This window comes from Sinohyriopsis cumingii, chromosome 17 (assembly GCF_028554795.1).
Source record: "Sinohyriopsis cumingii isolate HCF-2022 chromosome 17, ASM2855479v2, whole genome shotgun sequence".
NCBI lineage: Eukaryota > Metazoa > Mollusca > Bivalvia > Unionida > Unionidae > Sinohyriopsis > Sinohyriopsis cumingii.
In genome coordinates this window covers 28554427-28568590 of record NC_142977.1, presented here as the reverse complement: position 1 = coordinate 28568590, position 14164 = coordinate 28554427, and the positions used below count along the sequence as shown (strand labels likewise).

At 37.7% G+C, this 14164-nt stretch overlaps 1 protein-coding gene across 1 annotated transcript; it reads right to left on the bottom strand.

The window, feature by feature from the left end:
* Positions 1-1954: 1954 nt before the first annotated feature.
* On the bottom strand, positions 1955-7459 carry LOC149778325 (uncharacterized). Its single transcript, XM_089938308.1, has 3 exons — positions 6958-7459; positions 4778-4931; positions 1955-2289 (listed from the first exon to the last, which is right to left on the bottom strand). Exons 1-3 carry the CDS (start codon positions 7403-7405, stop codon positions 1992-1994), a joined length of 900 nt encoding a protein of 299 aa, XP_089794434.1. The 5' UTR covers positions 7406-7459; the 3' UTR covers positions 1955-1991.
* Positions 7460-14164: the final 6705 nt, after the last annotated feature.

Sequence of the window (14164 nt, the reverse complement as noted above, 5' to 3'; positions counted from 1 at the left end):
TTAAAGACATTTAATCCATCAAACCTGAGTTATGCAAAATTCTCCATAGTGTAGAACACAATTCAGCTTACTGTTCTTCTAGAGCGACAACTTAACTTTGTCATCGTCATTAACTTTGTCATTAGCAGGTCAGAAAAAACTAATGTACATAAACACAATTTGAGAAACATCAGTCTAGACAAAATAATGTCTATCGAAATGTAAGAGCGGCCAGAGATGACGACAGAACACAGTTAGATAGATAAATAGATTAGATAGATAGACGGTTAAGTAGGGAGGCAGGTAAATAAATAAATCGATATACAGATCGATAGGTAGGTGGGTAGGTAGGTAGGTAGACAGACAGACAGACAGACATAAAGATAGATAGATAACGACATATATATATATATATATATATAGAGAGAGAGAGAGAGAGAGAGAGAGAGAGAGAGAGAGAGAGAGAGGCAGGTAGATCGATCGATGTAGAGATAGACAAATAAAGATATAAAGATCAACAGGTGGATAGGTAGACTGAGTGAAATATAGACACATGTAGCTGTGAATGTTCACCACACTTGCTTATATTGCTTTTCTGAATAAGGTACTCTATATATATATGTGTGTGTGCGTGTGTGTGTGTGTGTGTGTGTGTGTGAATGATTTTGACTTTTAACGTAGCTTTAACAATTGTTTTTAGTCATATCCCTACGATGTTTGCAATGTGGCAGTTTATAGTGATGTCTAGGACTGAGACATCATGCTGCATACAATTGGCATCATGTCCCATCCAGTTACATTATCCTGACACCAGGCGGACCAGTCCTAATACTAGGTCGACCAGTCCTAACACTATCCTCTTAATGCTGAGCTACAAGCGAGGCCGCTGTTAGTACCGTTTTTTTAAATATAAATCATTGGTATGACTCAGCCGGGATTCGAACCTGCGACCTCCCGCATCCGTGGCGAACGCTCTAACCACTTAGGCCACCTGCGGGGTCGAATAAGGTAGAAGTCATAAGATAAATAAAGCATATAAGAATTACATAATTAAAGTTCAAGAATCTTAGATTAACTTTCATTAAATGAATCCTCTCACTTTTTTATGTTTAAGTTTATTTTTACTCAAGGTTTGTTGCATATATTGGTATATCAATGGATAGCCGGTGTAACATGTAAATCTCTGCCAGTTGTTCACACTGGCCGTCATGTATAGCCTATTGTGTGCTGGAATAAAGATAAGACAGAGTGAACTGACGATGAGATAGAGTGAACTGACCTGCTGGGTCGAGTTCAAAGTAAGTCATAGATAGTACACTTACATGCAAATTTGCGCCAACTATGTGAGTATGTTGTTTAAGCAAAAAAAATACAATAATAGGGAATTAAATCTGATCCATATAAATTAATCTCATATCTTCAAAGAACATGGTCTGCGCCTTGACTATAAACTGTATTCCAGTTAAAGAATACCTTTATATGACGATCAGTATCTATAACATAGTAAAACGAAATCACAAATTGTTATGTCAGTTTGGGCCTCCATTTTTATGAGAACTGAAAAGTGGAAAATTTTGGGCAATTTGACTTTTTCTAGAATGAAGGAAATAAAGGATTATTTCATAATAAGAGCACTAGTACATTATTCTCAACCCTAAAGACATGGAAAATAAAAGAAGGAAATAATTAAGGATATGTTTCAGCATTCGTCGATTGGTAATGGCTTCAGATCAGTATGTAGTTGATTGATAATGGCTTCAGATTAGTCTGTAGTTGATTGATAATGGTTATAGATCAGCCTGTAGTTGATTGATAATGGTTACAGGTCAGTCTGTAGTTGATTGATAATGGTTACAGGTCAGTCTGTAGTTGATTGATAATGGTTACAGATCAGTGTGTATGTGGTTTTTAAAGTGAAACATCACTAAACAAATAAGGTCATTACCACTGGGTTTATATCAAGCGTCCGAAATACCTTTATTTAATATTTTGCAAGTTTTTATTTAACATTTTCAAGCAAACAAAAGAGCACCAGAAAAAGTGACAACTCTTAGAGAGTCGCTTGAAAAGATATCCCTTGTGTTGCCTAGATCGTGATGTGCTATCCATACGGCGTCACCCTGATCCAGGCGTAGAATGGCGACATTAGTGCCCATTTCGTCGTCTCGAATTTGGGTACTCTCCGCTACAGCACTGACCTTGTGCTCGCCATTGACGACAAGTTTTGTCCATATATCAGGGGCTGATAAACTTCCATCGTCCCTGGCCGCCACAGACCATGCAAAAATGTAGACTCCCCCAACAGTTGCGCTAAATGTGTGAAAGAAATAGTTTTATAACAAAACTACCTTAGTATCTTCAGTAGTATGGAAAACTTACACACACACACAAACACACACACACAGATATATATATATATATATATATATATATATATATATATATATATATATATATATATATATATATAATCCAGAGCGTGTAGAATCAAGCCTCTACTTGTTACGTTGGTAACACAGTGCAAGTGAAAAAGTTACATATTTTGTGTAACGTTGATGTTTATAAAATTACAGTAATTTCGTTCAAAGTCTGAACAACCAATGAAACGTTCCTTGATTATTGAAACATGAACTTGCTTCCACTCTGACGCGATAAGAGTTTTTATTGAGGTAAACATTATTTTCACGAAAATAATTTCACTTCAAAACTAGTCCCTTCGAATACAGCAAATATGTGTAAGTGATCACTGACAAAATCGAGAATACTCGAAGAATATACAGCTTTTTTATTTGTTTTATTTCATTATTTATTTTGGGCGGGATTGCGGTCGAGGACAGATTTAGGTTTATATTCATATTGCACCTGCGTTTGCTGAATAAAAGAAAGATAGATTTTTAATATGAGTTTTCAACTATAATAAAGTATACACACTATGTAGCATGTAGAAATACACATAACGTACGCCATACTTTGAGAACAAAACTGATAAAACAATATCGTGGCCTCCATAGCTTAGTTCTTTCCTGTTTGAATGTCACCACGGGTAAAACAACACCTATCTTTCGAAATACATATAACTATATCATTGATTAATTCATGAATTTATTCATTTTTGAATCGCGAATACCACTATTATTTATCATAAATATGCAGGCTAATTAACATAAAATTTTGTAATAAGCATTATGCTGACATTTAAATTTCTGCTGATATCAGTAATAGAGTATTTATATGTTTTGTTCTTTTGTTTTCTTGTCTTTATTTTCTTAGCAAGAACAAAGTTTAAGTTCTCACTGCCACATAACGATTTCTACGTGGATTCGTCTAGTATTCGATATAAAGATCTAAGAATATTATAAGTAGATATCGCCATTTTGGATCCATAACTTCTTCTAATTTAACACAAAAAGTTGAATTTCAAACCTTTAATAGTTTTTAAAGAATTGTTTTAGGAGAAATTCAAAAATTGTATATCTGGCTTTCAAATGTTTTGCATACTTTAATTTTAACAACAAATTGACAGCACTGTTTACATGCAAGGGGTCTAATAATGAGATTACAAACAACATTTTTAACGTGTCTTGAAAGACCACATTTACCCTATTTCCAAGGACCTCAATTTAAAAGTCTTTCTGAACTAAAAGCGCAAACACTGCAAATAATTGTGTCTAATAACCAGATGATCAGATGTCACACAATTCTAATAAATTCACACTATTACTTATCATAAATATGCAGGCAATAGTTTTTCCTTGTTAAAGTTTTTGTATGGCTCACCATTAATCCTTTCTAAGCCGAATATTATTACTTCACACCACACAATACAAAACACGACCTAAACACCGGATACAAATAACTTTTTGTATCTCAAATTATTTGCTACGTATACCCACAAATAATTCCCTACGTTAACAAAAATATGAGAGTCAATTTTACGAAACAAATGCATGCTGTCATACTATCTCGTGAATGCTTTAAATTAAGATGTCTGCTCCTAGAAATTGACTAATATTCAATAATGTTAATTAAAAATAAACACATACATAAAAAATGCTAATAAATATATCTCTTGTACATGAATTTTATGCAATTTCGAGAATTTTGCTCAATTATTCTTTCTTTTCATTTTTTCTTGTCTTCTTTTGAAATCAATAGAAATCATTTACTTTGATTGTTTTCTTAGAACAAGAGACAATACACAATCAAATTCTTGCACAATCCACGTACTGTAAGTAATATATGACCTATATATATATATATATATATATATATATATATATATATATATATATATATATATATATATATATATATATATATATATATATATATATATAATATTTCACTATTTTAATACCTCACGTTTGAGTAAATCATTATTTTTAAATTTAAAATGTCATTAATAATAGCAGAAAAACTGTGTCGATAAGGAAATAGGAACAAAGCAGGGACACGACAGCCTTCTTTATTTGTTGCTCTGATCAATGGAAGTAAATGAAGTCAATCCCCATCCTCATTTCTTACATGTTGTTCGCTAATTAGAGATATTTCCCTAGAGGTCGGATTAGAAGCAGGCGTAGATGTAGAACTCTAGATAGCTTTAAATGTCGTCGATAACTCAAATGTCACATTATGGGCCGGTGGCCTAAGCAAGAGATAATCTCTCTCTCTCTCTCTCTCTCTCTCTCTCTCTCTCTCTCTCTCTCTCTCTCTCTCTCTCTCTCTGCACCAGTGTTGATAAAAAGACTGCATGTTTAGTCCTGTATGTGTACTGGTACTTGGGTGGATAGACAGGTACCTGAAAACACCAGTGAATTTGTTGTAGGCGTGCCCTTCATTCAGCAGGATCTGGTTGAATATCAGTATTTGGTTAGGTCCCAGATTGTGAATGGCGTGATCAAGATATACCGAAAACGCAACACCCTGTACGCCGCTTCCCACTGCCCTGCTTCCTGCAATAAATAAATAAATAAATAAATAATAAATAAAGACAGAAAGAAACAAAGAAAGAAATGAGTGAGTGAGTGAGTAAATAAATGTAATAGCGATAATCGTGACGATTAAACTAAACATCAAATAATTTCTCTTTATTGTATAAAAAGTTAATGTAAAACCGTTATTGTTCAAAATCTAGGTAAGTGGACACCCAAATAGACAGGATTACCCTGCATGTACATAGCTATCTTTGTATGTTTTTGTATGATGTGATTAACGCGTGCTTGCAAACTGGATGCGTAAGAATAGAAAGAGAAAATATTCGGTGGGGGAAGATAAAATACCCCCATTGGAAGATACAATACCCATAATATGTAAATGTATTTTCGCAACAACAAAAAATCATTATTGTTTAAGTATTGTGTGTGCACTAAATTTGTTTCTCGAAACTAGGACATGATGCCGTATATCTGCGGCGTAAACTGCCACACTGCAGATATCGTAGCAATATGACTCGCATTGTTAAACTGCGTTAAAGCCAAATTACACACACACACACGCACGCATTCCTTATGAAGAATTGACTTATTCACCATTCTAGTCACAAAATACACAATATATCAATTAAATTTTCTTTCGCGTAATTTTATCTAACAGCAAGCCAGGAATGGCTACTCATAGTAATGTTCTCGAAATAAGAAATGCTATCACGGTTTCATCTTGTTGAATGTAAACTACCTGATAGATCTGTGTTCGATTAGATAAAAAAAATAGTCATTGTCACGTACATATATTATTCAAATTGTTTAAATCTACGATCACTCATGCTAACAAAAAACATGAAGATTCTTGTTGTTTTGGGTTTGACGACAGTTTCTGAACACGATATACTTTACATGACGGCCAGTATAAGCGGTTAAGGAAAACTCAGGGAAAAACCCGGTACGAAACACCGACCATCAGAACGCTACTGACAAGCTTCTTCTTATACCCAGATTAGCTATGCCAGAGGCTAGAACACATGCGGATAAGTGTGAGATGGCAATGACCAGTAATTGCGAATGCTTTAGATAACTCGACCACCCGGGGCCCACACATCAAATATCAGAAAAGAGTACAATGTTGCACTTTCTTTACTCCTGAAAAATGAATCAAAGTAAGAATAATGTTTGGTTATTGGGTATCATCTAATAATATTCAGTTTGTTATCGTTTTACTTTCGATTTGTCTATGGATCGCTGAGTGAATGAATAAATAGTTTGATTTGATATCCTAAAAGGAAGTCATTCGGCTATACACCTGTCAGTGCGCATGGCAGGAGACATGTTTATTGAAAATCAAGGCTTTCTATGATTCCATTTTCAGCTTCCATGGTTTTATAGATTTTGTGTCATTTGATGATTTAAATGTAAAACCTTTTAATGATAATTACCAAAGGGACTATCCCTCCCTCAGCTACCCCCCCCCCCCTTTCCACGTCGCATAGATCGTGTGTAATTTTGCGATCATAACTACCTCGATAGCAATACCAGTACGCTTGTCAGCACGATCACTGTTGTTACTAGTGGGTGGAGCGTAGTCGACAGTTTAATTACCGCTACGCATCTAGACCTGCCCTTCCTTTACTGGATGTTTTATATTAAAGCCAAAGACAAGCAATGGTGTTACTTTCGTTTCAACAACAGCGTAACACTTGCTAACAACCGTTATTTTTGAAACACTATCAATTTAACGATGGCCAAGCTACTTAAAAATAAAGGAGACATAGAACTCGGGTTTCGTTAATTGCATAACATATGGCCCGGAAAGAAGTTTCTTCACTGTTGCAGTTGCAGAAAGCTTTGGTTTCCTTTAACAGTTTGCATATACTAATGTATTTTCCTTGTAATAAGAGTATTGGAAAGAAAGAAAGTAAAAACGAATGAAGAAATATAGGAAAGATAAAGTGCTTTGCAGACGTATAAATATCGCTAAGTACAATGCCCAAGGAGATTATTTTAGTTATATCCACTGTTCAACCCCATTAAATAACATTTCGTTTACCTCTAGTATTCAAACTGCATTGGTTTAATTTTTCACACATGTCACCGTGCATATCACGTGATAATTTCACCTTCAGTTTCTTTTCAATATCATTACATTTTCGCTCAATCAGCGTTTCATTTTCCCGTAAGCTCTGAATGAGGCGCCACAGGTGACTGTTCGCGGTCTCTTGTAGCTGGAGCCTGTGTTGATAAGCTTTGCTGTTTTCTGTCATTTTCTTTTCCATCATTGCTAATGTTTGCTCCAGTTCAATAACTTTTTGCGCATTCCTATCATCCGGCTTTAAAAGTTCTTCAACTTGCGACTCCAGAACTGCTATTTTGTCACGTAAGGCTCCAATAAGCGAGGTAAGGTCCTTTACTGAGATATTTTCAGTACTCACATCAGATGTTCCTCTGCTCACTAAAACGACCAAAACCCAAAAAATTGACACTTTCATAGCTGACATGATGGCATCCGTTTGCTTCGACAAAATTCCTCAACGTTATCTCTAGGTCGCCACTAAGGCACTTGACCCAAGTATGGTATAATCTCGCTGATGATAAGCTTCACCAATAGGAGGGGGAGACTTAAATTGCAACCTTATTGTATGCACCCAAAATGTGTGTGTACATATATATATATATATATATATATATATATATATATATATATATATATATATATATAACGAAAAAAGAAATTGAGTTATTTGTCCACTTACCATAAACTCAGAATGAGCAGGATAGGTACTATATAGCATAACGATCGATTAGTTTTGTGGAAAAGATATCACATACATGTAAAGATCGCGCATGGGCAGACGCCTAAATAGTACATACATGCATACATACATACATACATACATACATACATACATACATACATACATGCACACATGCATGCATACATACATACATACATACATACACGTAAACTACATACATATATACATGCATATGTAGATGTGTTATTGCATACCACATTGTAGGACGACGTTACATACATACATGCATACATACATACATACATACATACATGTTGTGCTGATGTGCCGCAAAACACTTCTACATAAATACATGTTCGCATCAACAGCAATTCAAGGCAACGAAGTAGATATGGTGCCGAATAAAATCAGAGGTTCTACAACTTTAATCCTAAAGACAAAACATTGCAAGGAATCCTTTATAAAGATATAGCTTCCCGAATAAACTTAACTGTATAGTAATGGAAGACAATGTTAACAATGTTAACAATTTGTTAAAGATCTATTTAATACAAGATAGATATAAAAATAATACAATCCAATAAATATTAGATCTACATTTTTAGATATAATGTCTTAACTATTCAATATTTTCTCTGGTGGTGCATCATAAAGATTCTTAAGTCCGTTAAAAAACGGACTTGAAGTATATGCACTCAACATGAGTGTGTTGCACTGTCAGTGAAAATTAACAGAGTATACAGTCCGATCGAAGTTCACCTTTCAGGGGTTATGCATGAGTAGTCTCGTATGTGTGTCATGTTCACAATCTGCACAATACCGTCTCATGTCTGCGATTTGTTACGATATGAAGGATACCATTATCAGATGAAGAGTTTCCTTTCTCGAATCTTTTATTTGAAATGTTATCACACATATTTTTCTGAATTTACAAAGCATGTAGAAAAGGATCATATTTCAAGTCGCTAAATGTAATTGTTAATGCAGAATTGGGGGACACAGCGCAGCTGTGGCTACCTTATCTGTCCGTTATTATCTTTCATATCATATAAGTAGGCATCCAACAGAAGGAAGGCCTTTGTTCCAGCTTGTCTGAGCAAATTATGATTTTGTAGAATCTAGAAAATCAGATGGTTGTCAAAATTATGGTTCTATAAGGCTTTCGGTCTCAGGAAAGGGTATCATTATAGTTCTCGAAATGTGTTTGGAGAGGTGTTAATGTAGTCCACAGATAGAAGTATGTCTGTATTGATGATGTTGGCATCCGTTAGTCTCGAGAGACGATGGAACTGCGCACATGAGAGATGTCCCGGTTGGTCGTTGTGAAGCGTCTGCTGTGGCTATGTAGTCCATTGCGGGAGTGGCAGTCCCTGCTGCACTTGCTGCACTTGAAAGTTGCGTCTGGTGTTGGTTGGAGCTTCTTCTTCTTCCTCTGCGATCGTCTTTCATCAGCTAGCAAGCGTAGCTTGTCCTCTCCGGCTTTCAGACCAGTGATCAGATCATGTCACCAGCTTCATCTGTCTAGAGCGAGCTCTTCCCAGGTGTTGACATCGATATCAAGGGCTTTCATGTCGTGCTTGCAGACATTCTTGAAGCGGAGATGTGGCCGTCCTATCGACCTTTTGCCAGAGGCGAGTTCCGAATAAAGAACGTCGTTGGGGATCCGTTCGTCATCCATCCGACGTACATGGCCCAGGCATCTGATGCGAAGTTGGCGGAGGAGTGTGACCATGCTGGGAATCTTGGCACGCTCGAGCACCTCGTTGTTTGTTACTCGATCGCTCCAGGTGATCCCGAGTATGCGTCTAAGGCATCGCATGTGAGAGGCGTACAGAGTCCAGGTTTCACTGGCGTACATGAGCGTGCTTAGCACGCTGGCACGGTACACGGTGATCTTAGTGTTCAGGGTCAGCAAGCTGTTGTTTCACACTCTCTGCGACAACCTTGAGAGAGTTGTTGATGCCTTTCCGATCCGCTTGTTGAGCTCAGCATCGAGCGAGAGGTTGTTGGTGATGGTAAAGCCGATGTACATGAACTGACTCACCACCTCAAGTTCGTAGTTGTTGATGATGATGCTTGGGCGTCCGCGTCCTGAACCATCACTTTTGTTTTCTTTAGGCTTATGGTTAACCCAAACTCATCCCATGCTTTAGCAAAGCGGGCGCTGAAGCTCAGCTTCTGTGTGGGTGACTAGAGCAGCATCGTCTGCAAAGAGCATGTCCCTGATGGTTACTTCACGCAATTTGCTCTTTGCCTTCAGTCGTGCCAGGTTGAACAGTCTGCCGTCTGATCGCGTGTGCAGGTAAATCCCTTCTGTGGACGTCCCAAAGGCGTGCTTGAGCAGGACTGCGAAGAAGATGCCGAAGAGCGTGGGGGCAAGGACGCAGCCCTGTTTAACTCCACTGCGGATGGCAAAGGGTTCGGATGTTGAGCCATCGTACTGTACTGTGCCTTTCATGTCATCGTGGAAGGACTGGATCATGCTTAGCAGCTTTGGACGGCAACCAATTTTCGCCAGGATTGTGAAGAGTCCGTCTCTGCTGACCAGATCGAATGCCTTGGTGAGGTCTATAAAGGCCAGGAAGAGGGGTCTGTGTTGTTCTCTGCATTTTTCCTGCAGTTGCCTGACAGAGAAGATCATGTCGATTGTGGACAACTCTGCGCGGAACCCGCACTGCGACTCTGGGTACACTCTGTCAGCAAGCGTCTGCAGTCTGTTCAGGATGACGCGTGCGAAACTTTACCCACGATGCTGAGAAGTGATATGCCCCTGTAGTTGTTGCAGTCGCTTCTGTCGCCTTTTATTTTTGTACAGGGTTATGATGTTAGCGTCTCTCATGTCCCGAGGCACTGCACCCTCTTCCCAGCTCTGGCAGAGGAGGTCGTGCAGGTATGTGAGCAGCACGCTACATCCGCACTTGATGAGTTCTTCTGTAATGCCATCCTTCCCTGGGGCTTTACCTCGGGACAGTTTCTCTAAGGCCTTCTTTAGTTCGTCTACAGTAGGTTTCTCGTCCAGTTCGGCCATGAGAGGGAGGGGTTTCAATGGCGTTGAGGGCATCACTGGTCACATGGTTCTCTTTGGAGTATAGTTCGGAGTAGTATTCCACCCAACGTTCCATCTGCTTGCCCTTGTTGTGGATGGTATCGCCTGTGGCAGACTTCAATGGTGCTGTCACTTTCTTCGTGGGACCCATTGCTTTCTTTATGCCATCGTACATGCCTCTGATGTTTCCAATATCTGGTGCTGACTGGATGCTCTGACAGAGCTGAAGCCAGTATTCATTGGCACACTGCCGTGCTAATCTCTGCACTTTGCTTCTGGTAGACCTGTATGCCTGTAGTGTCTTCTGGCAGGGGGATCGCCTGTATTGCAGATGTCTGTATTATCTGCTGTAAAAATGATGGCTTTAATCCGGAACTTAGCTAGATATGGTGCCATGAGGTGTTACAATGGCAGCTCTAACATTTTACCCATCTTTCAAACCGTCTTGGCTCCAAATAGTACGAACAGACCCAGGAACCAGTAATGACTACAGAAGTTCGTTCCTGTTGTGATTCAGTGCAAAGAAAGTTTCCATATAGTTTTACGGTGGTACTATGAACAGCTATGTAAGGGCACAGATGTCCTACACAAGTGACCTGGAAAGTGTACAATGTTAACTTCATTTATAACGAAACTGGTGAAGTTTATCTCAGTGTCTCGTTTATTACTTTTCCCTCGCTTATAATTAACTTTTCATCTATTATACAACTGTTTCGCTGGGGAGGAGTCTTACTGTCTCGTTATCTCTGAATATTATTGTATATAATTATAGCGAGAGGCTATTACAAGTTTTCCGCTTAAGACCCATGAGTTAGATGAGAAAGGGTAAGGACAGACACAGTGATGCGGGCCGGCGCGGAATGTTAGCTTTAGAAAAAGAAAACTTCAGTTTCATCTTGTGCAATGTTTATAATTTATCAGATGCATACATATAACAACGAGACAGCACTCTTTCTAAGAAATGTCCCTTCCTCTGCTTGGTTTGGAAAAGTATTCATGCTGGATGCTGACAGTGAGTGGTTGTCTAAATTAAAAGTTAATCCTTATTGCCATGCTACCTATTTATTCAACCTACATTGCATACATGTATATAGGCGTGGGCGCTAGTCGTTAGATGTGGTTCTGGTTTGCAACAAGTAAGAAATGGTCACTCAAATGGCATATTAGTTAGCAGATGAGTGGATTTTGATCAGTTCATACAGTGCATTGTTTAGTACTTGTGAGTGCTGGTCAGTCCATACGTCATATTCATTAGTAAGCGGAGAAATTGACCAGTCAGCATAATTGGTAGGTGTGTGTAAGTAGATGACTGTATAATTGTCAGTCAGTAGACCTGTTAGTTAGTAAGTGTATTTGTTGGTCAGTAAAACTGTTGGTCCTGGCCTGTTTAATGGCATGTTGATTAGCAAGTGTAGATATTGGTTTAGTCCAAACGTCATAATGGTTAATATATGTTGGTGTTGGTTTGTAGATGAACTGATGATAGCCATTCAATCGGTGTATTGCTTAGTTGGTACGGATGCTGGTCAGTACAAATGACGTGTTCATTAGAACATTCAGGCATTGGTCAGTCAAAGCTGCGTGTTGATTAGTATGTGTTGGTCAGCATATGACTGGGTAATAGCCAGTCAAACAGTTTGTTGGTTACTAAGTGTACTTTTAAAATTACTTTTCCGGTCAAACTTCATAATTGTTACTTTGGTCCATATAGTCCTACAATGTTATACCTATGAATTGTTTTAACATGACCATTCCCGTTAAAGGCGACACAATCACATAATGATGAACTTATGTATCTAACATTACATTTCTCCTTGAGACCATACAGTAATCCTTTTCAAATGCGTCATAATGTAAATTTCCTTTGATTCAGTTTGAAACTCTGGTAAGCCACACCTTTATGTTGTTGTTGTTGTTGTGGGGTTTAACGCCATTTTTCAGCACACTATAGGTTATACATGGCGGCCAGTATTAATGGTGGAGGACGAACCCGGGAAAACCCCAGAAAGAACCACCGACCCACAAGAAGCTACTTTCAAGCTTTCTCACGTATCCACATTGGCTGAATCCGATACTCGAACTCACGCAGACCGAGGTGAGATGGCAGTGATTCATAAAGGAGAGCGCGTTAGACCACTCGGCCACTCGGGGGCCCCCTACACCTTTATGTAAGATTTTTAACAATTATAAGGAGTTCATTGTAAATACAGCACATAATTAGTTCCGGTCGCTTTGCATATGAAAATATTTTGGTTGTTTTAGCGAAATGTGTGAACACAAATTGTTATTCCATGTTTTCATTAGCAATATCTACTCTGTAAATGTCCGTAAAAATAAAAAATGAAAACCACGTGGCACATTCAGTAGTTTAATTATCACAAGGCTCGTATGTGATTTGAAGATGTTGTTTCAGAATCATCACTATAGAGTCCGATTGCTATCCGTTTACTGTGGTTTCTTTGGGATACATTTACTGATCTGTATGCTATCCCTTTACTACTCGGATTACTGTCACTTTACTCTCCGTTTGATATCTTCTTATTGGTCCGGAAGCTGTCCATTTAATGGTCCGATTGATGTCCCTTTATATGTCAGGATGCTGTCCCATTACAGGCGGCTGCCACTTTTCTGAAGAGGAATTATTTCTGTTTGCGACAAAGGAAGTAGCACAATCTTTGATAATCTTTTTTCTGTCTTAATATTTTTGAGGTCGAAAATACTTTCTTTAAAGTAGTAATTTCATAATATTAATTCTGGCCTCGACGTCTTTATTAACATGCCTCTCACCTCCTCCTTGATGTCACCATGCCAGTAGACTACTACTGTTACTCAGGACATACGATAATTTAAGGACAAACGAGGCAAGCTTTTGATGGCACCATATAACACTAATTGTGCTGGCATGCTGTTAATACCTAATTTATATCTTTTGATCCAGCGGACTTTAAAGGTTTTACTTTATGCAAAACGTGTCAGAATAAGTATATTATTAAAAAAATATCAAATGTATACTTAGTTTCGTTACAAATATGTTACGTACATCATTCTAATCTAATATAGGATTAATTCTACTTTGTTTCAGTATGTATGTATGTATGTATGTATGTATGTATGTATGTACGTATATATGTATGTATTTATGTGTGTGAGTTTTTAGGAAGGGGAATAGCTACGCAGGTACGCACCTTTGTTATTATTATGGTAGAAAGTTAAATGAGAGCGTAGATAGGTACATAGGTAGGTATAAAAGTACATGTAGGCGAAAGGTATGAAGTATTTATCAAACAGTATATTATACTTTCGCTTTTCTGTAATAAGGTGCATGTCCTGTATCAACCAGGATTAATTTGTTTGGTTTATGAATTACTTTGAACATATTGTTTTAGTTTATAATAATTATGAGAACCAAAATAGAAAAATTATTTTTTTTAAAAAAAAACATAAAATCAATTATC